This window comes from Phascolarctos cinereus, unplaced genomic scaffold (assembly GCF_003287225.1).
Source record: "Phascolarctos cinereus isolate Bilbo 61053 unplaced genomic scaffold, phaCin_HiC Scaffold_4;HRSCAF=312, whole genome shotgun sequence".
NCBI classification, from domain to species: Eukaryota; Metazoa; Chordata; class Mammalia; order Diprotodontia; family Phascolarctidae; genus Phascolarctos; species Phascolarctos cinereus.
Genome location: NW_027555847.1, coordinates 154604630 through 154632548, shown reverse-complemented (window position 1 = coordinate 154632548; position 27919 = coordinate 154604630). Strand labels below are relative to the sequence as shown.

Below are 27919 nucleotides of genomic sequence, written 5' to 3'. Positions count from 1 at the left end.
GCTCCATTGCCACTTTTCTCCCTCCCCAATAGTTCAACAAGTCAACTAGGTTTAAAAGAAAATTGTTAAGCACCTGTGATATGAAGCTCTGGGAATACAAAAAGAAATATGAAATGGTCCCTTTCCTTACATTCTGCTGGAGTGGGGAAGGAACACAACATGTATGTAAGAATTAAATATATGGAATTTGAGAAAGGAGAAAGCACTAGAAACTATGGATGAAGTACGGGGAAAGGTTGGACAGAGAACTCTTCACAAGGGAGGTAACATGAGTGTGACTTTGAAGAAAGGGAAATCTCCAAAGAGGGTTGAATGAGAGAAGGCATTCAAGGTCAGGTGGTTTTGCAAATGCTTGGAAGAGGTAGGAGAAGGAATCTTGAGTTCTCAGAACAGCTATGAAGAGGACCTGATTAAAGGGGAAGAAAGAAGAAAAACCAATGGAAAGAGAACAGCTGTTAACTTCATCTTCACAATGAGAGGGTTGACTTTGGGGGTTCCTTTGAACTTTAGAACTATGAAGCCCCAAGAGGCCGAATGAGAATCCTGAAAACTGAGGGTTTGATTTTTTTTTAATGTCCTGCAGTGTTCTTGCAAAGCCTGTGGACCCTTTCTCAGAATAATGCTTTTACATGCATGGAATACAATACATAGGATTACAAAGGAAATCAATTATATTAAAATAGAGTCCTCAAAATATTTTTGGAAATACGTTCATGGGCATCAGGTTAAGAACTCCAACCTTGGAAGCCAAGCAAATGAAATTTGAAGAAAAGTTTGTTAAGGGAGGGTAGTTAGCAAAGTCAAATGTTACAGAGAGGTTTAAGAATGAAAAATGGCCTCTGGATTTAGAAATTTAGTCACTACATAATGTTCAAAGAGTAGTTTCTTAGTGGAATTATGGGGCAGAAGTTAGACAGCAGGAATTAATCTGGAGAGAGGTCCATCAGTGTAAGCATTTACTAGATACCTACTATGGTCCAGGCAGTGTGCTAAGCTCTGGTGATACAAAGAAAGACAGAAGACAGTCCCTACCCTTGAGGAGCTCACAGTCCAATGAGGAAGACAACATTCAAACAACCTTGTACAAATGAAATATAGAAGGATAAATAGGAAATAATTAACATAGGGAAAGTGCTAGCATTAAGACAGGTAAGCAAGGAAGCTAGTGTTCTTTGAAGAGGAAGTAAATATAGTGGGCATGGAGCATTCTTTAGATAAACCTTTTTTTTTTTTGGTAGTGGGAAGAAGAGGCCAAGGTGAAGAAAGATAGGTTTTTCAAGAAGCAGGAAAGAATGGCAAGAAAGGTCCAAGTTCCCTTTAAATAGATTTTTAAATAGTTTGGTAAAGATATATACAAGGTTTGAGGTATAGAAGAAAGGGAATAGGGTCCCAAAGAACTAGGGTTTGCCAGAAGCAGAGTTCTGAGGCCTTTCCATGTAGACACCAACTCTTTCAGCCAAGGCAAGCCTTTCTTCTCATCTGAAACAGCTCTGCTTCAGTCATACCCATCACTGTGTTGACTCCAACTGACCTAGAAATTCCTCTTTAGTGTTGGAATTCTGTTTTCTTGATATAGGGACTCGAGAAATCTCCTGGAAGCAGCAAGCCATGGAGCCTCCTCCTCCATCTCTCTGGTGGCAAACATCGCTGTGAACTTGATTGCTTTCTTGGCCCTCCTGGCTTTTGTGAATTCAGCCCTTTCCTGGCTAGGGAACATGTTTGACTACCCTCAGCTGAATTTTGAGGTACACCTTTTTTCAGACCTTTTCACTCCAGTGGGTACTGTTTTCAAGTGTGTTAAATAATATTTGAAATTTGAAACTATTTGAAATAAAGACCCATATTCTGCTACTATAAAGCATAAGCTTCCAATATTCTACCCTCTCCCATATGTACATTCAATTTAATTTGACTAATATTTATAAGTGTAAAGAAAGTAATGCAAAATAACTTCACAAAATAGCAAGCACCAGCAACTGAGGGGAATCAGTAGGAAATGTCAGAAGGATGCTGGGAATTCAGTGCTATGTACATTAGAAGGGAGTACATTCCAGACATGGAAAACTGCTTTGTGTAAAGGCACAGAGAAAGAAGATAGGGTTGTAGACAGGTAATAGCTAGCAGTCTAGTTGAACTGGAGAGAAGAGTTACATGAAATAAGATTAGAAAAGTTGTAGAGGACCTTAAATTTAATTCCATATATCTAAACCCTTTCTAATACACCTCCATCTTTTCTCTCCTCTCCAGTACACTGCCACACCTCGTCCCCTTCCCACCCCATCCCCACCAAAGCACCATCATATTTCAATCTACCTTCTTGTGGCAAGCAGGTGCTTGGATTAAAGCATTTCTTTAGATGCCATAGAACATCACTTATATATGAGGCTTGGGTTGAGAAACTAATAAGTAATTGGATTCCAAAAAGTTTGGGGATCATGATTACTTACAATCACTATGCATCCTCTGGTCTTGTTTTTGTAGGTGATCTGCTCCTATGTCTTCATGCCTTTTTCTTTCATGATGGGGGTTGACTGGCAAGACAGCTTTCTAGTTGGTGGACTGATAGGATATAAGACTTTCTTCAATGAATTTGTAGCCTTCCAACAACTTGGAAAAATGATCAAGTTGCGAAAACTAGCTGGACCCAAATTTGTAGATGGTGTGCAACAATATATATCTGTGAGTACCTTCATTATTTTGCCTTCCAGATGGGGTCTTCAGTTCACTGTATGTATATTAACATGCCATTTTGACTTGTGTTTAATGTTTTATTTCAAGAAAGAAACCTAGGTTGTCAGAATGGAGCAACAAATCCTTTGTCAAAGTTGTGGTCTATTTCTGAGCAGCATAGGAACAGGCCCAAGACCACATTTGTCTGAGAATTTAGTAAAAGGCTACAGGGAATATCAAAATTTACTGTTGTCATACATTGGGATGGGGTGGGATGAGCTCTGAACCTGTAGATTCTAAATGAATGAATATTCATTGAATAAATTCAATGAATTTCCATTTTGCTACTTCCTCCCTGTGAAAATTTAGGCAAGCCACCTAAATGAAGATGGAGCCTCAATTTCCTCTTCTGTAAAATGGGGATTTGTACTGGATGAACTACAGTATCTTCTAACTCTTCAATCTATGAAAGTCCTTCAACTACAAATCCAGTTTGCTTTCCCACTGTACCAGGCTGCCTCCCTTTCTATTTCCTATTTCTGAGCAATAAAGCTGGTGCTTTGGTTACATCTTAGTTCACAAGGAAAAGGTAAGGAATATAAAAAGGTCAGTTTGGATGGTCTGACAGTATCCACAATAGTAAGCAGATGGAGTCCAGGCAGAAGACTACAAAAAAATCATAATGATATCCCCTTGAGCTTTACTCACATACAGAGCTTTGCCCAAGCTTCCAGCCAATCAGGATGAAAGACCGCACTTTCAATGGTTCTAGCTTTTAACACTTTCCCCCACTAACTTCTCTTCTTTTTTTCTTTCCTTCCACCCCCTTTTTCTTCTCTTTATCTAGCCCATAAGATTTAGTAACAATCTACTTAGCTTCAGAAGAAGATATAAAATTTTTTTTGCCTTTTTTTGTGTGTGAGGTGATTGGGGTTAAGTGACTTGCCCAAGGACACACAGCTAGTAAGTGTTAGTGTCTGAGGCTGGATTTGAACTCAAGTCCTCCTGACTCCAATGCTGGAACTCTATCCACTGTGCCACCTAGCTGCCCCAAGAAGACATACACTTTTGAACATGACCAATGTGGAAAAGTATTTCCCTGAACTATGCATCTTAATTATATGAGGGTGTATATGTGTGATGATATTTTTTTTAATTGTTCAATTGGGAAAGATAGTATGAGGGAAAGATAATGCATCCAGAATTTTTTTTAAAAAAATAACTGAAGATTAAGTACATACAAATTGAAAAATAAATGATTGCCTAACAATAACCACAAAAAAGCAACTTAATACTTCACTCAGAATGGCTTAGCACTCAACACCTGAAACCTTGGTTAAACCATTAAAGTTAACTTATTCGCTAAGACTCCTCCCTTTTAGGATTCTTGAGGCTAGGGTTAGCTGGCACCGTGCCAATAAATGACCTTCATAGAATAACAGATTTAGAGCTAGACAGAATTTTAGAAGTCTTCTAGTCCAGTTTGCTCCATTTCACAGTTGAGGCTACTATGGTCCAGAATGGTTAAATGACTTTTCTGAGCTCACATAGGTGGCAATCAGTAGGGCTGGAATTTGAACCCATGCCCTCTGATTCCAAACCCAGTGCTGTCCTGTTGGAGTTTTATACAATGAGCAATGAGAGACCAATGTCAAGGTCAAAAAAGTTCAGGGGAGAGGAAAGAGCCACTTGAACTTTCTGGAATGGGATCTGCTCATGGCTTGTGGTGTTTCACCTGGATCTATCCCAGTCTGAGTTGTACACTTATCTATTCACCTATGGAACTCTCTTTTCTCCATAGCTCTTAACTCTACTGGCATTTTTTCACTATTATTAGAGAGCCACTGTAAACAGTGACATTAATTCAAGATCAAAAGTAATGCTACTACCCCCTATATACTGCTTATCTGCTTCCATTGCCAGCTGGAAGACTCACTGGTCCTCAACATGGATTAATAAGATGGGATTGTTTAGTCAGACAATCCATTTGGCTTACCTAGACATAGAATTTTACACAGTCCAACCAATTCAGAGTCAGTTATTCTTGACTAATTCAAATGAATAACAACATGTAAAACCCAATAAAAATAACCACACATTGGTCATTAATGACATTATAATCTCTAAACTGGTTTACAAATTCCCCACCTTTACTGGCAACATTCCTATAGTGCTTATAGATACGTTCAAATAATTTTGTCCCAAGGTCTCGGCAACTAGGTGGCACAATAGATAGAGCACTAGACTAAGTATGAGGAAGATAGTCACTGGATAAGTTCCTTAAAATCTATTTGTCTTGGTTCCTCATCTGTAAAATGGGGAAAATAATAGCACCTGCTTCATGGAGCTGTTGAGAAGATCAAATGAGACATCTTAAAGTACTTTGCAAACCTTAAAGCTCTTTATAAGAGCTAGCTATTATATTATTAGCATATATCATTATTATGTTTGTTTTTATTTTATTTACTTGTATTTTTATTATGTTCTATTTTTATAAGAATATACTGTATAATATATAGTACAATATAATATGTATGTAATAATATAATACATAGTATAAAAATAAATCTTAATCATTCCTCTTTTCAACCATCCCATTCTCCTGCACAAGACAGAAAGAAGGTGTGGTTTTTCCATTATCATTTTGCTTCCTACAGCTAATTCTGAAGTGTGAAATTGAGGCTTGTTTTTATCCCCTACACTTCCTGGTGTTCAAACAGGGCTAGTTTGTGGGACTAGTACTGATTTGCCCATGACTTCTAAGACCTTTCCTCCTCTGGAACTCCCCTAAAACACTCAAATCTTGCCACTATAGATTTCCCTGAGATGAGCGTGGCATGGTATATTTGTATAATAGATACAGCCAGCATAGGTAGATGAAGAGACCAAAGCCAGAATAGGAAACTCTCTTACAATATACATAGATAGATAGATAGATAGATAGATAGATAGATAGATAGATAGATAGATAGACAGACAGATAGATATAGATATAGATATAGATATAGATATAGATAGATATAGATAGATATAGATATAGATATAGATATAGATATAGATATAGATAGATATAGATATAGATATAGATATAGATAGATATAGATATAGATATAGATATAGATATAGATATAGATAGATATAGATATAGATATAGATATAGATATAGATATAGATATAGATATAAGCTCTTTTATGGTCTAGGTATGGTATTGCTATTATATGTAGGATTTCTAAGGGAGCAAAGTTTTTATCTTAGGTGTCTACTAGGACTTTGGATCATCATATGCTAATAGGTCTCCATGTTTTTGTTGGCTTCTTCCTACCTTTTTTTTTGGTTAGGCAATGGGGTTAAGTAACTTGCTCAGGGTCATACAGCTAGTAAGTGTTATGTGTCTGAGGCCGGATTTGAACTCAGGTCCTCCTGAATCCAGGGCTGGTACTCTATCCACTGCACCACCTAGCTGCCCCCTTCCCTCTATCTTTTGCACTAGCATGCAAAAATTTCAGTTGGGACCAATATGGATATTGGTACACTTCCCCTCTAGGTTGAAAATCCAAGAAAAGTCTTGACAATCCTGGTCCAGTGTTCCTCTAGACTCCTTCTGTCCCCAGTTTTATGATGTGCCTTGCTAGCCTTGTCACAGTCTAGTCTTAGCCCTCAAAGACCTCTTCTCCAATTCTCCTTTGTTCTTGAACATCATTAGTTCCATATTCAGGGATCAATATGCCAATCAATTCTTTCTTCACTGCATCTTGATTTCTCCAGAAAATTCCATCTGTTTACTGTTGAAGTTGATGGATATATGTGTAAATGTGTGTATGCGCTCTCACATTCTGTTAAGCCCATTTTACTCCAAACATCTGCATTGTCTAATAAAAAGCATTAGAGCAAGGCAATCCTGATTCAGATACTTGCAGCACAAACATCTAAGTGTGGAGTGACCAGAATGACATAAGATCACAACATATTCTTCCAGGATAGTAGTTGTCAATGGATTCAATGTCTCTCTTTAATCTTACCCATCATGGGCTCAGGCTAGAGTAGGTAGGGGTAGCCTGTGGGTTTTTTTTGTCAGGGGAAGTCACGGTGAGAGTAGACCTGTGATTTTATCAGTGTGTGGAACTCCCAGTGTGGACGTACCTTCCACCAGTATGGATCAGGAACCTTTCTATGAGTTAAATTCTAAAATCTGAGGTTCTCAAAGGACCTGCCTCAAGTTTCACTAGGCATGCCATGGAATTATTATCTGGTATTGAAGATTATTATCTGTTAATTATTATCTATTACTGAAGATTAAAAAAAAAGTTTATTATTTACCCATTCATCATACACAGTACAGTCAGTATAGTATTCACAAAATAAAAAAAAAAATTTGCCTATTACCTGTAAGCACTAACCTCAAAACACATCAGATCTTGAACTCAACCAAATGGCTGTCTTTACTGTAGGTAGATTGCCTTTACAAGTGTTCCTGATTCTGTTGTACTGTATTCTGTGTGTGACTCCTCATGGCATGCTAGTAACAAAAAAAAAAAGTTTAAGAACCACAGTCTTGAAGGGCTAGGAAATCCTGGTGAGGAAACTCCCTCTAGTAATGCAGATGAGTGACTATTCTACAATTTACTGTTTTAGAGAGTTGCCTGGGGCACTTAAAGATTAAATGATTTGCTCTTCTTGGTCACATATTCTTTATCCAACCCAACTCTTTCTGACTTCCTGACTGGCAGGTCTCCTATCAACAGAGCCATAATGCTTCTTACTATAATGACAATACAGATGAATAGCATTAAGAGATGGTATGTAGAAAGAACGATATATCACACTCTGCTCCCATTAGTTCCCATTCTCATTTGCCTCTTCCAAAATTTCTGGTGTTTTCCCCAGTCCTGACTAGCTGATGTGGGCTATATGATTTCACATGTACACACATACTCATCACCAAAAATTTAGTCACAGGATGGTGAAATTTCCAAGATACAGAAACACATGATGGAGAGGTTGCATCACTGCATCAAATTGCACCAGTGAAGTTTCCTCAGTCATAATCATCTTTCACCTGCCACACTAGTGTAACACAAATCATGGCAGGTTCCAAGGTTCTTCTTAGCTAAATTCAGTAATTATTACTGGAGGTTTGACTGACATCAGATTATTTTTCTTCTGCACAGCATCTCATGAAACCATATGCTACAGTGTTCATGACTTCATTGGCAGAAAGAATCCCCCAAGCCCACACTCCCTCCATCCCTCCCACACGTGAATGCATGAGAACATCTTAAAAGTCACTCACATCCTACTGGATACTGAGCATACTTTAAAAAAAAAACTAATTACTAAAACATGAGAGTAAAACCGAACTAGCCATATAAGCTGGGGAATTGTGATAAACTAACAATTTTCCTCTGCTGTTAGCCAAAAGACAATGGATCTCTGAGAAGCAGATGACATCTACCCCAGCCCACCTAGCGTGGGTAGATTCTGTGGGACACCAATTCTATTCATTCTGTTCTATTCTTGGTTCACGTAATCTTGGCCCCCTTCTCAAAATATCCACCTCATAATCTACCCCTTATGTCCATCCTATTCAACTCAAAGCTCCTAAGTCTTGGATGTTTCTTTTATCAAAAACAAAGGAGTAATTAATTCAAAGTAAAGACATTTCATTAAACAGAAAGCAAGATTCTCCTACATATCTACTCAGATTCCCAGCCCAGAAAACATATTCTTTTGGTTAAACGTAGCTAGAATATTTTGCTTTCTCTAAGGCTGTCGTGGGCTGCCTCTCTAAAATGCCACCAATGTTATTTACCGGACGCTTATACTACTACTTAGCTGAATACTTCCAGAATCTAAGATTTATCTAAATTACCAGTTCTATAACATGGCCAGTTTTATAGTATTCTATAACATAATTGTTTTCTGGGTTCAGGTGCATTGAACATTCCATGCCTATTCTCCATTCTTTGTGGTAATCATGTCCAAGGGCACCACAGAAGATATCATATCTTCTGTATACAAGGCACTATTTTCTATCAGTAAGAGTAAAGGAGAAATCTAATATCAGTAACCCAGTTTATCTCTGATAATTTCTATCTCCACAGTTGACTTTATAGAACAAGCGACTTTCAGAACATAGAATGTTTCCTATTAGCATTAATTTATATGCAAAACTATTTAATCACTTGTTTGTTATCAGCTCTACCAGTAAAGAATTCTAATTAATCAAACCTAAAAAGAAAACTATGCAAAAGCAGAGGGAATGAGGGGAAGAGATTGTAATGCTAGCCTTCCTTCCTTCTGGGAGAAAGTCAGCGTTTCTAAGGAGTAATCTTGAAAAGAAATCTTGTGCACATCTCAGTCTACATAATAATGCACAAGTTATTAAACTCATATGTCCTATTCCCTATTTGACTTAAGGACTGTTGGTGATTTAGAGACTCAAAATGGCTGTTGACTTTTACAGTTATCCCTTCCACATTGTGGCGGCTTGGGGCAAAGCACTGCAATCTGGGAAATCTGTATAAAATTTTTTGGCCCTGCTTTCGTACCAGGGAAGAAGTCTGAATTTTTTCTTTTTCCTTTAAGGGGTGTTTACATAACCTTATTGTAAAATTTGGGTTAAGTATTTGGTCATGGGCTCTGTGACTTCTGCTGCCCTTTACATATCATCTATGGCTACCACAAAACTCCTGCCAAAATTCCCATTTTATTTCTTATGCCAACCCGTGATATACCAAACAGTAATGCAGAAAGCTGCAATGTGGAAGGGATAACTGTAGTTTGTTTATTACTCTGTTTGAATTTTGTAATCCAAATGCAAGTCACTAATTTCCCAAAACAAATATTTTAGCTGTGCTGGGCCTATAAGAAGTTGTGTCTCCTCCCTATTTTTGCTGGCTGTCCAGCAGCAGCAGCAGCAGTCTTCAGAGAAAGAGTAAAAGGGTATAAATGATAAGTAACTTAATTCCCCCTTTGCCAATGAAGTGCTAAAGCAAAAAAGAAATGCATTCTTTCCAAACCAAATTAAACCGTTATACAGGTATATACACATATATGCACACATGTTGTCAGAAACAAATACTCTTGTCTTACGTTAATTTACATATATGGGATTAAATTCTCAAAACCAGTGTTCTAACCCTATATATTTTTTGTTTGTTTTTTGGTGAGGCAATAGGGGTTAAGTGACTTGCCCAGGGTCACACAGCTAGTAAGTGTCAAGTGTCTGAGCTGTAGTTGAACTCAGGTCCTCCTGACTCCAAGGCCAGAGCTTTATCCACTGCACCACCTAGCTGCCCCTTAAAACCAGTGTTCCTAAAATGAAATGCTCAGCTCTCTGTATTCTCACAAATTCTCAACACATGTATATGGCTATTTGTTAAGGAAACTGAATCTCATATGAAAATTCATTTTCAAAAGACGACAGTTGCATGTATTGTCAAAAACAGTATTAAGTCTTTCAGCTGATTACAATTAATTTGGCACCCAGGCACAAATGTATTTATACCTGATTCTCCCAACTTTTGCCATTCTCTGTTCACCTGTAAACTCAAAAAATCATTAGGAAACTTGCATTCTTCCTCTCAGCTTTTGTAGAGTGCATCATTTAGTCAGAAAATAATACTGGGTTAAGACAAATTAGAGTAGTTAATAGCTGGCAGCCAGGAAAGGTTAAGAGACAGGACTGGGAGAATCATTTCTGTTTGAATTAGCCTAAGAGAGAGAACAGCCAGAAAGAGTCAAGCGTAAAGTAAGATCAGCAAGGAGTGCAAATTGCCATGACGTGACTCACTCATTGCCATTCCAGGGCCATCACCCAGTTTCTCTCTGCCATGATGAGCTGCTGCTCAGCACTGGGATTCACGCACCATTCTTCCCACAGATTCCAGGATGGAGGTGTAGTAGCAATGCTATTGGTGGAGGACTTCCTTGCATAAGCTCTAGGGGTATATAGGTGGTGAACAAGTCCTCATGTTCCTTCACTGGTTCCTTTGCCATCCCAATCCATGAAGTACTAGGGATGGCCTCATTGGGTCCTACACCTACACTCCCCTTCTTCATGAATTCTTCCCCCTTACTGGAAGACTAAAGTCAGGTGGGTTCTGATTAAGAATCTGAGGATGCTTAAAAAGTAGGGATCACTGGAATAAGATACAGAATGAAACGGATAATTTCTATATAAAGCTCACCCATTAGATCAAATCTTCCTGGGGGAGATCCTGACTTGACCCTTGACCTGCAAGCCCTCCACCAACATTTAGCTGATCACTTGGAAAGTATGAACTTAAATAGCCTCCAATTCTCCACAGATCATTGGGTATATGAGATGGGAAACCATGGGCAAAATAAGTTTAGCCGGAATGTGCTTAATGTTGGTACTGTACAGAATTCTGACACAGGTAACAAGGAAAGTCAATCATCCTGATGATATGATGGAGAGTACTGCCAAGTTCAACCACATTTATTAGGCACTTAGTGTTTGTAGACAAAAGCACTAGGTGCAGGGGAAGTACCAAGTTTAGATAAGAAATGATTCCTGCCTTCATTGAGCTTACAGTCTAGTGGGGAGAGATGACACACAGATATACACAAATAACAATTGCACAAAATGACACATGTGAGAGCATTAGAGAAGTACAAAATAAATGCTAAGTCAGGTCTGGAAGGCAAAAGGAGTGGAGGTGGGGAGAATTCCAGGGAAGACTTCCTGGAAGAGGTGACATTGGAACTGGACTTTTAAAAAGGATAGGTAAGAAGTCAGTAGGTACAGAAGGTGGGGGAGGGGGAGGGCAGGCATTTTAGGCACAGGGAATAAGGCAGAAAGGCATAGGACTTACTGTAGGGAGAAGCTAGTAGCCCAGTTTGGCTAAATTAAAAAGTACGTGGACCACAGGACATAGTCCTAGAGAGGTGAGAAGGCATTAGATTGCAGAGAACCTTGAAATTTGGATAAATGAATGTGAACACAGTAGGGAGTAGCGAGCCACTAATGATTTGGGGGGGGGGAATTAACATTAATTTATGCACAAAGAAGATGACTTTAACAGCGGAATGGAGTAATGGCTTGAAATAGGAAGTAGTGCTTATAGAAGCAAAAATATCCAAGGCTTCATTTGAGGATGCAATCACCATATCCTATTTGGCTACCATACTGTGTAGCACGTACTTCACAGGATTGCCGCAAGGATCAAATGATACCTAACTTTGTTGTGTATTTGGAGGGAATAGCAAGTCGTACGTATAGATTCGCAGTCTCATGTGCAATCATCTTTTTTATTGTACTGTTAGAGAAATGCTTGTTTTGTGATGTGAATTGAAAATAAAATAAATTTTTAAAAATTCTTAGCACATGGTAGGCCCTTAGCAAATGCTTATTTCCTCCCGCGCCCCTCTGCCTGTGTAGGACAGGTGGTCATGGGGTAAAATTTATCTGAAAAGACAGTGAAAAGTACAGTTCAGAAATGAAAGATGCATTGAGGGCCTCAGAGGGGAAAGCACATAATAGCAAGCTCTAACAGAGGCACAAATCATAGGGATTTACTGCTATTAATGACATTACTTTCAGAAAGGTTGGAAACAATGGCCTCTCCCTTCCCAAAGATCTTTAAAAGCAAATGGATGATAGGATGCTGCCTAGCTGAAGCCCACTTAATAAATGGAGACAATTTTGTTTGAGGCGAGAGGGAGAAAGCTATTTAATGAGTGCTTGCAAGGACACGGAGTTTCAAATTTCTGGCTCTCAATACAAGCATGCAAACCCATAAAAAATGGTTGATATGCATTCATACCAATTCTAAAGACATGGGGACACAAGCATTACTGGAAAAAGAATGGAATTGAGTCCCTCCTTCCTGGGTCCAGGGAGGCAAATTTGACACAAGGCCCTGTAGACAACTCACCTTTAAACCAAGCACACACAGAAAAAACCAGCCACATATAGTCCCTCTATTACCCACCAGAATAAAAGAATAATTCCATTATATTCATCAAGCATTCATTAAGCACTGTGTGTTAGGTGATGGAGATAGAAAAGCAGGAGCTTATATTCTGCTGGGGAAAGATATGTTGCCTACTGCTCTCAGGTGAGAGCAGGTCTGAAGTGGTGAGCAGAAGGCCCATGTACCTAGGTGCACATTTTCACTCTATTTCTGATTTAGTCTGGACACAGGAATTTTTTTTTAGTGTGCATAGCTTACTTGGTATCCCCTGAGGGTTGGAGTCAAAGCCGTACCCTTCTGTATTCCAAGCTCTCTGCCAGTTCGAAGGGAGATTATGGGGTCATACTTTTTTGAAGGGACAGGCTGATTTTGAAAGGAGGAAGCCCATTCCTATAAAAACAGAAAGCTACTTCCTCAGTTCACCCCCGTAACTCACCGATAATCTCTTTTTAGAGACTCTGTTCTAGCTGAAGTTGAGTGGAAGATGCCACCCATTCAAATAGATGTCCATTAAAAAGTATGATATTTCCAAGCAGATAGACTCTGAACACACGGGGAGGGGAGTGAAGGGGGGAAGTGACAAACAGGACAATGGGTTGTCATAGTATTGTGTGTGCCAGGATTCTAACTTGGAAGGACATAAGAAGAATTATGGAACATGGGGAACTCAGTTTTTGGCTGTGCACACCACAATTATTGGTGGTTGCTTTGTTTCTTGTTGCTATTTGAAGGCAAAGGAGGATGGAGTATAATAATTGAAGAAGGTAATAATTGTAAAACACTTTTCAAACCTTAAAGTACTACATAAATGCTAACTATTATTATTATCATCATTATTATTATCCAGAGTTTTAGAGGGCACATTCATAGGACTGTGTATTATCTATATATAGTGTTTCCAATATAGAGTGTAGGGCACTGAATTGCTGCTAAGGAACAGGGTAAACCAGGGCATCTGCCTCTCTATTTGACATAAATAATGTTTCATAAGGATGCTGACAGTGTGAAGCCACCATCCCAAAGGTTATCTTGTCTGCTCAGTGTTTTTTCAACAGCTCCCTTTAGTGCGGGAATTCTTAGCCTTTCTTTGTGTCAATTTGGTGAAGCCTATGGACCCTTTTCAGAACAAGATTTTTTTTTAAGTGAGGCAGTAGGGGTTAAGTGACTTGCCCAGGATCACACAGCTAGTAAGTATCAAGTGTCTGAGGTCACATTTGAACTCAGGTCCTCCTGACTCCAAGGCCGGAGCTCTATCCACCTACCTGCCCCTAGAACAATATTCTTAAAAGAATAAAATAAAATACATAAGATTACAGGGGAAACCAATTATATTGAAATACAGTTAATAAAAGATGTGTGTGCATATGAGTTTGGGGGTAGGGAGCTGTTGTAGCACCTGACCATTTCTGAAGTAAAATGAAATTGAAACGTTTTTATGTATTATCTCTTCTGGTCCTCACAAGAATCCTGCAAGGCATATTTTAGTATCCCTCTTTTACAAATTCAGAAACTGAGGCTTAGAGAGCTTAAGTGTCTTGCCCAGAATCACATAGCTAATAAGTATCTGAGGCAAAAGTTCACCTTGGGTATTCCTGGCTCACAAGTCCAGCCACTAAGCTAGGTAGCTAGGGGCCTTTTTAAAAATATGTATTTCATTAAATATTCCTGATTACATGTAAAGAAATTTTTTAACGTTCTTTTTTAAAATTTTGAGTTCCAAACTCTCTCCCTCCTACCTACCCCTCCCCCCTCCTTGAGAAAGCAAGCAAGTTGATATCGACTACACATGTGAAGTCCTGCAAAACATATTTCCATATTAGCCAATTGCAAAAGGAAACACACCAAAAAAAAAAAAAGCAATAACAAGGGGAAAAGTTTAAATAGCATTCTCCAATCTGCACTCAGAGTTCCTAGTTCTCCCTCTGGAGATAGATAGCACTCATTATAATGGGTCCTATGAAATTGTCTCAGATCATTATCTCAATCAGAGTAGCTAAATCTTTTACGGTTGATCACCGTTATGATATTGCTGTCACTGTGTACAATGGTTCTGCTTGCTTTGCTTTGCAAGAGTTCATATGAGTCTTCTCAGATTTTTCTGAAAGCATCTTGTTCGTCATTTCTTATAGCACAATAGTACTCCATTACATTCGTATACCACAACTTGTTCAGCCCTTCTCCAATTGATGGGCATCCTCTCAATTTCCAATTCTTTGCCACTACAGTAAGAGCTGCTATAAATATTTTTGTACATGTGAGTCCTTTTCCCGTTTTTATGATCTCTTTAGAACACAGACCTAGAAGTGGTATTGCTGGATCAAAGGGTATGCACAGTTTGATAGCCCTTTGGGTATAGTTCCAAATTGTTCTCTAGAATGGTTAGACTAGTTCACAACTTCACCAACAGTGTATTAGGGTTCCCCAGGTTAAGAAGTCTGCTTTACTATGTTCTAAGGGCCTTTTTTTGGACAATGGGGCCATACTCACCTTTCTAGTCTCACCACCTCCTACTCACATTGTTGGCTTTTTTTTTTCAACCTTTGGTGACATTCTGTCCTGTGCATTTGGCAATGAGATTTAACCTGTTCATCAAATACAGCTGTTCCAGACTCTGTCTCTTTGTTCAAGTTTCTCCTGCTCTGGAAGCAACATATCTTGATAACCTCTGAGGGGTTCCCATAATAAGAATCCATAGCCAGTTGTCCTTTATGTTTAGTTAAGACTGGGTATCATCACGCTTCCTTGTCAAATGCAGAGAATAGGCTTAATTAAGTAAAATGTTTTCTATTCCCAACTGCCAGTCACCTAAAGTAAATAGTCTTGTATAATACAAGAGAGCCTACAACCTTTGCAACCCCCAGTAGCTTTGTGAAAAGGCAATTCTGGGTGCAACTTAAGTACAAAAGTGCTGATTAAAAATTGGGATAAAACCAACTGATTTTATCAAGATTTCAAGAAGTTCACTTCTACCTTCTCTACTCCCCCAATCTATCCTCAGACATTTAGAAGAAGAATGTCCACTGGAGTTAGGATTCTTGTGTTCTAATTATCCTACTTGCCAAATCACTCTGGAGAAATCATTTAGTGACTATAAATATGTTTCCCCAACACTAAGAATAGGGATAACAATAAATCCTATTTAATTCCCTATGGGTGCTGTGAGGGTTAGATATTTGGAAAATACCCAGAGTACCTTAGAAAAATGATAAAATATGTTTCACTGTGACTTAAATACAAGGTCTGCTTCTCAATGGAAGAAAATGATTCTCCACATGAGGTTGATTATTTCTTCTTGGGCTCCATGGTACTATTCATTCCTGGAAGGACTGGCCCTAGGGAAGAAAAGAGTGTTTCTCTCAATAGTTATTCTTGCTTCTTAAGCTAACCTAATCTTATCCAACTCACCTCATCCTGAACTTCAAACATCAGACCTGCTCTTCTGATCCAAATAAATATCCTATGGCTTGTTGTCTCAGGTCCTCGCTAGATAACTAACTTGCTCACCTATGATGCACCAATTAATCAACATGGCATTTATGAAGTGCCTACTATGTGCTAAGCATTGCCATAGACGCTGGGGACGAATATGAAGCAGTCCCTACCCTCAAAAGAAATTACATTCTATTGATTCACTAATTCATAATATCTTAATGGTATTAATAATTGTTTTAAGCCTCCCAGGGATATTTGTATTTTTAAGAGGCATTTCTGTGTATATTTCCTTGATCTAAGGCCTGGTAGCTTATGAATTCATAGAAGGTGGTATCTTATAATGGAAGAGATATTTGGAGGCAGGGAGATCTACCTGACTACCTGACTTCTTAAAGTTGTAAACCTGAAATGCCAGAGATGACTCTGAGAGAAACTCTTCCTTAAGGACTGGTTATAGAACAAGTAGAAGCCACATCAGACAAAATGAACCCACCTTATGGGGGTAAGAAGTTTATAGGATAATTGGATTTGGTAACTAGAAGGTAATTTGGAAGTGATCTTGACCTTGCTGCCTCTATCAGAAATGCTTCTGGTAAATACGCTGTTGAGGAAAGAGGCAGGAGGGGGATGGGATGGGGAATGTCCCAATGACATCTGTGCAGCTGCTCCAGTCAGGGTTAGGTTATAATTAACCTGGGTTATAATCAGCCCTGAAAGACTCAAAAGGGAGAAGCTTGGGAATTTGAAAAGATGCATAAGGAGGGTGGAGTTGGGAAGTATTGAGATATAAATGGGTATAAGATAGGCCTGGTCATATCAAAGGCAAGGCTATGAATGGCTATTATGGGAAAGATGGGATGAAACCCACATTCCCATTCTCTGATTGCCTAATCACCCACTCCTTGGATTGAACTATAGTACCCTTGGGGTGCCATCATGGCCTCCATTTGTAGAAATATTGCCCTAAAGATTATTTAAGCCAAGATCCTTTTTTTATATGAGGTAACAGGACCAGAAAGGTTAAGAGATTTGCCCCAGGTCACCAAAGATATTCAGAAAGAAAACAAGAATGTGAGCTTCAGTTTTCTGATCCCAAAGCCAGTGTAACTTCCACTATACTTTAGTAATCCCTTAATTTCTCTTAAAATAAGGATTATTCTTTTAAAAACACACAAAAAAGCACACTGCTTTTTTTATTTTGATAGAGAAGTGAGTTTTTCATTCTACAACCTCACCTGTACTTTTATATAAACAAAACAATGGGGGATCACCACAGATTTTCTTAGCCTTCCTCTTGTTCATTTTAAACCTGCATGATAGCATGGCCGTGGATGCATCTATGTGTCTTCCTCTCCCTTCAGCTCCCAGAGAGAAGTACCTCTCCCTTTTTCTCCCTCTCTCTTCCACCCTCCCTCCTTTCTCCCCTCTATGTCTCTCCCCATTTCACCCTGTATCTGTCTTTCCTTGTTTCTCCCTCTCTCTCCCCTCTTTCTCTCCCTCCCTCCTCTCTCTTTCTCTCCATTTCCTCCCTGTGTCTGTCTGTCCCTGTTTCTCCTTCTCTCTCTCCCCTCTTCTTTCTCTCCCTCCCTCCACTCCTCTCTTACCCTCCCTCTCATCTCCACCCCACAGTGCAATCCTGCTTTTGAAGCCATTTGGACAAAGTATAAAGAGTGACAGAACACAGTCCTTATTGCTGAGCAAGAGGAGGAGGGAAATGGGAGACATACGAAACAAAAGCGTTTCCAGGAAAAGTAGACCAAATGAATACCTGAAATAATTTTTTTTCCTGCTTGCCATATGCGTGTTATTCGAAAACATCAACAAAGGGGTTCTCAGAAACAGAAAAGGGCAGGGAGTGGGGTGTTGAAGCTTGTAATAAATAGAAAACTTAACCCTCCCCATTCAGCCAGCTTGAATGTTGGCTTAAAAATCTAGTTAATGAGTAAAGGGGAAGGGGTGGAAGGGATACTTGGTTCCCTACTTGTTTTGTTTATTCTGTGACCTAAACCTGAATGTTCCAGGATTAGGCAGGACAAAGGGACTAGGAGTTAGGGGCCTGAGCTTCAAGTCCCCACCCTCTGATACTTATTTCCTGTGTGACCACTTACTTTCTTCATCTTTTATTTTTAAGGCAATTGGGGCTAAGTGACTTGCCAGGGTCAAACAGCTAGTAAGTGTCTGAGGTCAAATTTGAACTCAGATCCTCCTGACTCCAGGGCTGGTGCTCTATCCACTTCACCACCTAGCTGCCCTAGTTTTTTTCATCTTTAAGAGATGAAGGGGGTTATACTAAATGGCCTCTGAGGCCCCTTCCTGCTCAAGATCTCAATCCTGTTTGCCTCAGTTCCTCATCTGTGAAATGAGCTGGAGAAGAAAATGGCAAGTCACTCTGGTATCTCTGCTAGGAAAACCCCAAAAATGAGTCACCAAGAGTTGGACACAACCACAAAAACCAAGCTCAGTGGTGACTTACATGGGTCACAAATTTAGACCCTGAAGGGATATTAGAGGTCATCTAATCCAGTGTCTTCATTTTACAGACTAAGAAGCTGAAGCATAAAGAGTTGCCGTAGGTAATAAACGGCAGAGCTAAGATTTGAACCTAACTCTTCTGATGGCAAATACAGTGTTCTTTCTAGTTAGTATATCATGTTGCTTTAATAGTCAATGGAAGTGCCAGTCAAGCCTCAGAACTTAATATATGAGACTGTTTCCCAGCCACGGCCATGTCATTTGCTGATCTGGGTGTGTCTTACTTGCCTTACAGGTTCACTCTGAAACCATTGCCACCTATGCCCTTTGTGGCTTTGCCAATTTTGGTTCTCTGGGGGTAGTTATTGGAGGACTCAGTAAGTAATAATGTTCTTTCTTCGAACCCCTGTGTGATTTTGATGCAGTTTAAACTGAAATGCTTGGTTTCTTCATCTGTCTCATTCTCTCTAATACCAGGAAAAAGATCTCACCAGCACTGGGAAGGTAGGAAAGGAACAATACAGCAATAAATGCATATGCCACAAAAAGATCCCCTCCCCAATATATATCAGGGTGGGGAATCTGTGACCTCAAGGACACATGTGGCCCTTTAGATCCTTAGGTGGGGCCCTTTGATTGAATCCAAATTGGATATATCATATGTGTGTGTGTGTGTGTAGCTATCTATATATAACTATATATCTGTTTACAAATATAGATTTCTCTGAATCAGCTACAATAGAGTTTCTGCACTGACATTCAAGCCCACTTCCTCCAAATGCCCAAGTGTATAACAGTCCCCCACCCATCCATCCTGCCACGCATACCTGTTTCTGATTAATCATAGGAATTCTGTTGTATCTAGCCTATTTCTTGTTCCCTAGGCAAGGCTATGCTTTTCAGAATAAAAACCTCAACCCTTTCTAGTGGGTCAGACTCAGAGCCATAGCTACTAATTCTGGATCCTAGGGCAAGCACAACAAAATATGCCTCGTGTCAAGCAGCTTACAAAGTACTCTTGAAGAAACCTTTTGAGACAAATTCAGCTAGATTGCCAGGTTGAGACCAAGACCCTACAAGAATGGGGCAGGGTCAAGACCAGAAGCTTATACTACCATTCATGGGAGGAACCATGCCATCTGGTAGTTTTCTATTTTAAGTAAATTACTCTTGCTACTAGGGGCTACTCTTGTTTCCACCTGCTAAAGAATCACTAAAACTGTCAGTGGCCTCTAAATTTCAGCACTCTACAAGAAAACCCCAGTTGCCCTCTCCTAATTACAACTCTGGTCAAACTCCTGTCTCCCACCTTGAGGAGCTCCCCACCAAAAACTGAACCCTGGGCACTTCTATTCAGAAGATGCATGCATTGAACAGTCCAACCCCAGAGCTCCTTCTGGAGATAATACATTTTGGGGGAGGCCTTATCTGAACCCATTAACAACTCCATGTTTGTTCCATATTCCCTAGCATCTATGGCTCCTTCCAGGAAGCGCGACATTGCTGGAGGGGCTTTCAGGGCTCTGATTGCTGGTACTGTAGCCAGCTTCATGACAGCCTGTATCGCTGGTAAGTGCTCTGTCCTGCCTATCTCTTAATGCCCACAAGATGGCAGTGTTTCAGCTTTGGCTTCCTACCTAAGCCCAAAGGACGGATTTATGAAAGAAAGAAAGAAAGAAAGAAAGAAAGAAAGAAAGAAAGAAAGAAAGAAAGAAAGAAAGAAAGAAAGAAAGAAAGAAAGAAAGAAAGAAAGAAAGAAAGAAAGAAAGAAAGAAGAAAGAAAGAAAGAAAGAAAGAAAGAAGAAAGAAAGAAAGAAAGAAAGAAAGAAAGAAAGAAAGAAAGAAAGAAAGAAAGAAAGAAAGAAAGAAAGAAAAAAAGAAAAGAAAAAGGTTGAGAAATGGTCCCACTATTGTACTGACAGTGGGTAGAAATTGAAAAGCTGAATGGGGGTTGGAGGGGAGAGAGGAGAGGGAAGGGGAGAGGAGGAACACAAAGATTTTTGTTCTTTAATTAATTAAATGAATGTCATTCTAATGTCTAATGTCTAATTTCTAGGCATACTCTCCAGCCCTCCCATGGAGATAGAGTGCTATAGTCTTTTAAAAAATGCATTCAACTCAACTTCACCTAGCAACACAACTGAGCTAGTTACCTGTTGCCAAAACCTATTTACCAGGTATTGTACCCTTGATTACAGCTACTTTATATTCCATTATTAAGAGGCTTATGATGGAGTTTGACCTAGAGATACTTTCTTATTATGACAATTTTGAAAGGAAGCTCAAGGAGGCAATACACAAAGAAAGGAAAAGTTTTGCAAATGTGGCCTAATGAAAATGTCAGGTCCCAGTACTTGTATAGTCTTTTCAACCTCAACCTTTCATTTTGGCTTCCTTTCTGTAGTGAACAGGCCTCCCCATCCCCCATCCCTCCCATCCAGTGGCCCTTTCTGAGGTCAAGATGTTCTCTTGTTATTGAGATCAAGATATGTTCATTTCAACCTATAATATATTGGTTAAAATCACTGAACTGATAATAATATCCTCTTCCAGCTGTAAAATGTCCCTTTCCTTTTCCCAGACCAACCTGATGGTGAGGCAGTATGTTATAGTGGATAGGGTACTGGACTTAGAATCAGGGAGACCAGAGTCAAAATCCCACCTCAGTCTCAGTTACCTGGGCTAGTTACCTAACTATTCTATGCCTTAGTTCCTCTCCTTATCTGTAAAAGGAAAAGGCTAGTTAGACTTAATGGCCTTCAATGTCCCCTGCATATTTAAATCTATGATCCTTAGATCCTTCAAAGGTGCGGTAGAGACAAGTCCTCCCCTGGGGAAAGGCTTGATCCCAAAAGGCCTGACATCCTTTAGGATATATAGTTATCCTTTCTACATCATGACTTTCCCGGTCATGGTTTCATTATAGCAAAGGTAAGTATAAAGAAATTAAATGAGAATTTTTGGGTAGTTTTGCCGAAGCCGCAGATGATACAGAAAAAAGTTTAGAAACTTAGAAATACATAAAATATATGTATAGTATTGTATAATCTCAACATATTTTAACACCATGAGAGCCCAGACTTTTCTGGTACAAAGAGAGGGCCAAAAAGTTTTATGTGGATTTTCCAGATTGCCGGGGTGCCACACCCCTAACACCCCCCAATGTGGAAGGATAACAGTATATACAAAGTCATTTGTGCACGGTTGCACTGGCTGGAATGAAGAGTTATGTTACTGTGACTTCCCATCTTAGGGCAATTCTAATAGATCTAACATGATCCTAATTCCAGAAGAAAAATACTGTCTTTGTGCCTTATTGACATATTAGAAAATCCACTTAATTATTTTTTTCTCTTTGGCTTGGGGTTCCTCTATCCACCAGCACTGTCGCCAGCAACGCCAGTGATATTTTACCAGAAAGTTTATCCGCCTTGAATGGCTGCTGTCTGGTGCTGAATACAACTACATTTAACTGTGATTGGGTCACTACCTCATTCTGAGCTTAGCCTCTTCCCCAGATGGTCCCCAGAACAAGCTTCAATCAATTTGAAAGGAACAATGTGAAAATGAATCTGTGTGATCCCCACTTCTTTATTGGGGGAAGAAGGAGTTGTGGGAGAATATCAGATACTATTTATAGATTAATTTTTCCACATGGAATCAGCATGGACTGGAAGAGAAAGAGAACAATAAGTACGACCCATCAAAAACTATTCACCTCCTCTGTCCCCTATCTCTCCCCAACAAGGACACGAGGCTATTCAGAGATCCTGATGGAATCTTCTCTTTATTCTCTTCATTGTCGTTTGGTTTTGGTGTTCCAGAACACTTCACTTGGACACAGGTATCAATAAATTAATAAACTCACCAACAAAAACAGCTCTGCTCACCAGCCGCTCATTTGACATCCTGAACTGGAGGCCCAAAGAGACCCTCCAGAACCAGCATCAATTATAGACCATGCTAATTTCACTGGGGCCGATTTGAAACAAGACATTTACATCAGACCTTAGAAAGCCTCAATGTAACTGTCCATGTAAAAGCAGACAACTGACTGTCAGAGAGAAGCAGTGTCACCCCCACCCCAAGGAGATAAGAAAAGATGTCTAGAATAAGAGGAAAACTGTCCATTCCACTCTCAGATTCTTAAGAGGCACAATTTGAAAAACAAAAACCAAGAGGAAGATCTGCTACCATGGTTACCATGGTGAAATCCACATTCACTATTCCTTATCTGTGGTTTTGAGAGAAAACCTCTCTCCAGCTATGATACCCTAGGGAAGTGGCTAGGCCTCTGTGCTTCAGTTTTGCCAACTGCAAAAGGGGAAGACCACCAGTTCCAATCTACTTCACAGAATTGCAGGGGGGGCACCCTGATGACTAATGGATAGAATTCCTGAGTTCTTAGACACAAGGATACAATTACTTTGTAGGCCCAACATTTATGACATTTATTAAAGTGTCATTCCTGTTACTCAGTAATAGAAATTCAAAGGGAAAACCCAGGAACATCATCGGTTTGGGATCATCTCAGCCCCAGCAGGATACAGCAAAACAATAACAATGAATCAGAATTTCCTATGTATCATTTTCACTCTTGTAGTTATCTTCTGGTACCTTGAGGCCAGATAAGCTTGACTCCCAAGAGTTTTGGGAGACTTTACAGGGTTGGGAGATTTGAGAATACAGTTTCTTTCCCTTTAACCTCTCAAATGTTTGTGAAATTGAACAATTGTACATTTGTGCACCATGAAAAAAATATATAAAATATTTAAATAGTTTTTGCTAGTATTTCTGTAATGCACTTTAAGGTAAGTGCCTATTTTTAACTGTGTTTCTGACAGATTTTTAGAAAGGGGAAAAATGGGTCAGATGGGAGAACCAAATACACCAACAAGCAAGGTATAACCAATAAGTACAACAAAAGGCCTTTCTATATTGTACAAGAAAGTTGATCTTCTGATTTACAATTGTTATTTGCAACAGCCTTAGGCCACTCATAGGCCAAACTATGTCCTTGCTCAGAAAGTTCCACCCCATTCCTAGTCATTTCCAATTGCCAAAGCTATAACTAAGTCAAGGTGACTGGGGCATTGTCCTAGGTTATCAAAATTTAGAAGACACTGAAAGTACTTTAACACATAGAAATAACTGAGTTTAAAATCAAATAGTAAGAATAGTTCGTTGAAATTGGAAGCCACCAGATGGTGAAACTCTCCTCTCTTCTTTCTCCTTTCCTCTCCTCTCCCCACCCCAGCCACCCACTAAAAAACTACATAAGCATGCATTTTGGGTGAATTGCTCTCTAGCCCTGCCCTGTTGTCTCTCCTGGTGGCAGCTTCCTCAGCAGGGGTAATAAGCATCCTGAGAGAGGTCTCCACCCACAGGGGCTGATGTCCAAGGACCTCTAACTCCCCATCACAGGGTGGTATCCAAGGTACAAGGGCTTAGTGGTAATGTCCTTAGGTCTCTTTCTCAAACTGAACTTGTCTTTAAACATCAACATCTGCTTGTCTTGGGAGTGTTGTAGGAGGTTTGCTCGGGGCACAAGCCTGCCAGACAATGAGATAATCTCTCCACTCTTATCCCCTAGCCTCGTGTTTCTCTGCCACATTGTTTGCAGCTGCTTTCAGCTTTGAAGGATTCAATGATAGGCAAAACAGGAAAAAGTTCTACAAATACCAGAATCCTCAGATAATTTCACCCTTTTCAACAACATTCAATGCTCACTTAACTGTCTACAGTCTAGTAAAGTTTACTGCAATATGAACTTCTGTCAACTGAACCTGGTTTTTCCATTGACTTAGATTTTAATGATAACAACTGATTTGGGGGGAGAGGGAAACCTGTGGTTTCTTTGACACTGGAAATTCCCAGGGAAGAAATATCTTCTGTCACGTGGAATGACACCTGCTTTTAGAATCTTAGTCTTAAGAGTTTCCTGGGACACCAAGTGGTTAAGTGACTTACCCAAGGTCACATACACCCTGTGTACCAGAGTCAGGGCTTCAACACAAGTTGAGGTTCCCAGCTCCAAGATGAGCTCTCTATCCATTCTGTCTTTCTCAACTGACATGTATATGGCACTTTAAATTTTGCAAAGAGTTCTCCATTCATGATGACATTTGGGGGAAAGAGGTGAGGGTATAAACATTTATTAAACACCTACTATGTACCAGGCACTATGCTAAGTGCTTTACAATTATAATCTCATTTGATTACCTCATTTTTCAAATAAAGAAACTGAAGCTCTGTGATATGAAGTGACTTGTCCGTGGTCAGGTCTTGCTAACTCTCCATTGATAATGCTATGCTACACACCCCCCCTCCCCATAAGAGATGCTACAATGGAAAAAAATATGGTGATTGAAATTCAGTGATAAAGGAAACACCTAGGTAAGAAAACTCTCTCTACCAATGTAGATTGGCATCTTCTCTGCAACTTGAGTCATAGCTGCCCAGAGCAACAAGAGATAAATGTGTTCCCAAGGTCACATTGTCAGAATGTATTAAAGGTAGGACTTGAATCCAGGTCTTTTTGGCTTCCAAGTCAACTTCGTACACACTACACTATGCTAGTGTAATCCAATAATTTAAGTGAATTTAACGCAAGTAAGGCACAATACCTGCCCTTCACTGGCACTCCTGAACTTGGTCAAGATCAGCTGAGTTTTTTCCCTTGGAGACAAGGGACTATAACCCTTAGAATCCAGAGAGACAAAAGACCAAATCTTTGTATTGGCCATCCATCTGTTTTTTGTTTCTTTTGGCATGGCCTTCTGCTGAGGCCATTCTAGAATGGATTTAAGTCAGAGGACTCCAGTACCCCCTGTGCTGGTCAGTGTTAACACCCGCAACATGTGCTCACTCTGCACTGACAAGGACTTCATAACAACAGAGACGACTAGATGACGAACACGCAATTGTCCATAAACGCTTCTACCTAATTACCTTTTATTTCAGTTAAATGTCAATCTTCTTTCTTCTCAACAGCAACTGAATGAACACAGGAGGTCACCATGAGGTACTTAGGACCCAAACTAGGTATGAGGAATCAGCTAAGGCCATACTTTTCTAATCACAGAACATCTCAAAAATCATAAAATCTTAAAAGAAAGATACTGAAGGGCCGATGAGAACAGAATGTACTAGGAGGAACTGACTCATTTCCATACACACTTGAGATGAAAAAAATCTTCATTCATATTTTAGATAGGCAAAAGTACAGACAAAAAGAAGAAAAATTCCTTATAGTTCAACAGAGGTGAATCATGTGGTATTAAGAAAAAACTACTTGTTGCAATATTTAGCCTCATAAGAAAATTTAAAATTCCAAGCAGGAAGGAAAATAGAGAAACAATATAAATCTCCTTGAAGGCAAGGGCTGTTTTTTGTCTTTGCATCCCCGGTATTTAGCACTGTGTCTGTCAGATAGTAAATGCTTGTAGAATTGAATATATATTTTTGAAAATATCACAAGCTTTTAAAAAAAACTTTTTTTTGTACAAAGGATGTCCCAAAAGTCTTTAGTGCACTTTTACATTTTAATAGCTTCAAACTGTCCTAAGACCTTGGAGATATCCTGTGAAAAGGTAATAGTTGACATTTGCAAAGTGTTTTATATACATTATCTCGTTTGAGCCTCATGCTTTGTTGTTGTTGTTTGTCCTTCATTCTCCAAGAAGACCAATGAAAGTGATATCTTGATTTGCAAGTGACTTGCAACCCAGGGAGGTAGGTACTATGGGCTTTATAGATGAGGAACCTGAGGTTCAGAATGGCTAAGTGACTTATCCCTGGTCACACAGCTAAAGCACAGAGATGAAATTGAGCCCTATCTTCCTAACTCCAAATCTAGCACTAATCCACCCACTGAAGTTACTGACTCACCAACTGAATATAAAATGTACTTTGAGGGAGTCAATTTACCTAGGGTGAGGACAGATTTGCAGGGATTTTGATAGACCATCACTTTATCCAAGTTAAGTCAAGTCAATGGGCATTTTAAGTGTTTACTAAGCTCAAATAGCCAGGAACTACGCTAAGAGCTAGAGATACAAAGAAAGGGGAAGACAGTCTCTGCTCCAATTTAGTTATAAAACAATAGGCATTAAGGAAGTCATCTGATAGAGAAGAAAATTACCTGGCCCTATAATTCTTCACTGTGGCCATGATCATCTTAAGTATATTGCTTTAACCAAATAAGAAACTTCTCCTTCATCTTACAAATAGTAGCTTAGTAAAGAACCAGAAAACCTTAGCATTTAGAATCAGCACCTACCCTGAGGACACAAGCACATCAGACGCACTATAATGATCACAAAGTAACAAAGTTGTGATAACCTTCCATAGTCTTCTAAAGAGTACCTTCCCTTTTTCATTCTACCTCCCACAATAGTGTGCTGAAATCATCTAAAACATATTACAAACTAACCTTCCTAAGCAATTCATTTTAACCTTCAAGAATCTTCAGCCTACTAATTCTCGTGTCTAATCTCATTTTCCCTAACTGTAACTTAAGCTTCTTTTCTCTTAGGCAGGTGTTCAGTGGAGAAGAAATGTTAAGTGTCCCAAAGAACAATCCATTGCTTACCAGCAGAATCCCTAAGCCTTTCCCATATCCAGGGCAAGTTGATATCTTCTCAATGTTTTTCTATTCAAGATAAATAGTCAAATATTTTTGTAAAAGGTGATGTAAATTAGTATTTCTTACGGCCACTGCTTGGAGGAAAAAAAAAACCATAGGCTTAGAATTAACATTAAGCAACTATTGGTATATATGACTTAGCTTAATGGGTTTCCAAATAAGAGTTTGAATCTAAATCTTTAGTTAACAGGTGATATGCATAACTTGACAAACCAGAAAACCGAGCTGGAAATCGAACAGATGTTACTTAGCTCCAAATCCAGCATTTTTCCCTCTTAAGCACTGCACCTACTGCCTAAGGGTATGTCTTAAACCATCATTACTATTGTATTACAGTGAATATCTTCATTCAGTTTACTTTTCTGAAGCTAACCAGAATAAGACAAATCATCACAATGCACAATGAGAAAAGCTTTTGGTGACAAGATTATCCCAATTTACAGTGTGGAATTTCTTCCTTGTCACATTTATAATAAACACTTCTGGGAGCTGGGAAAGTTTTTTTCTCTATCACTACAAAACAACTTCAGCACCTTTGCTATAAACAGCAAATGTTTAATTTCAAAATCTGAAGCATTCTAATTTTTATGCACATAGATTTCAGATATTCATAATGGAACTGACATTATTTTGGTTAGTCTAACTAGTCTTTCCCTTACTGCTTCTCTCCCCTTAAGTCATTATGCTTATTTATTGACCTTAAATGAGACTTCTGCAGTTTTGGTCTTTGGGTTATAGATGAATTACAGAGCAAGAAAA

The 27919-nt window shown here is 39.2% G+C and overlaps 1 protein-coding gene across 1 annotated transcript in view; it reads left to right on the top strand.

Annotated features, from left to right (window-relative positions):
* Positions 1-22392, top strand: part of SLC28A3 (solute carrier family 28 member 3) — a 104555-nt gene extending 82163 nt beyond the window's left edge. The window contains exons 13-18 of the mRNA XM_020967003.2: positions 1577-1745; positions 2482-2679; positions 18809-18890; positions 19984-20082; positions 20570-20690; positions 21896-22392. Coding sequence (XP_020822662.1) covers positions 1577-1745; positions 2482-2679; positions 18809-18890; positions 19984-20082; positions 20570-20690; positions 21896-22013 — 787 coding nt within the window. The 3' untranslated portion in view covers positions 22014-22392. The remainder of the gene's footprint in view (positions 1-1576; positions 1746-2481; positions 2680-18808; positions 18891-19983; positions 20083-20569; positions 20691-21895) is intronic.
* Positions 22393-27919: the final 5527 nt, after the last annotated feature.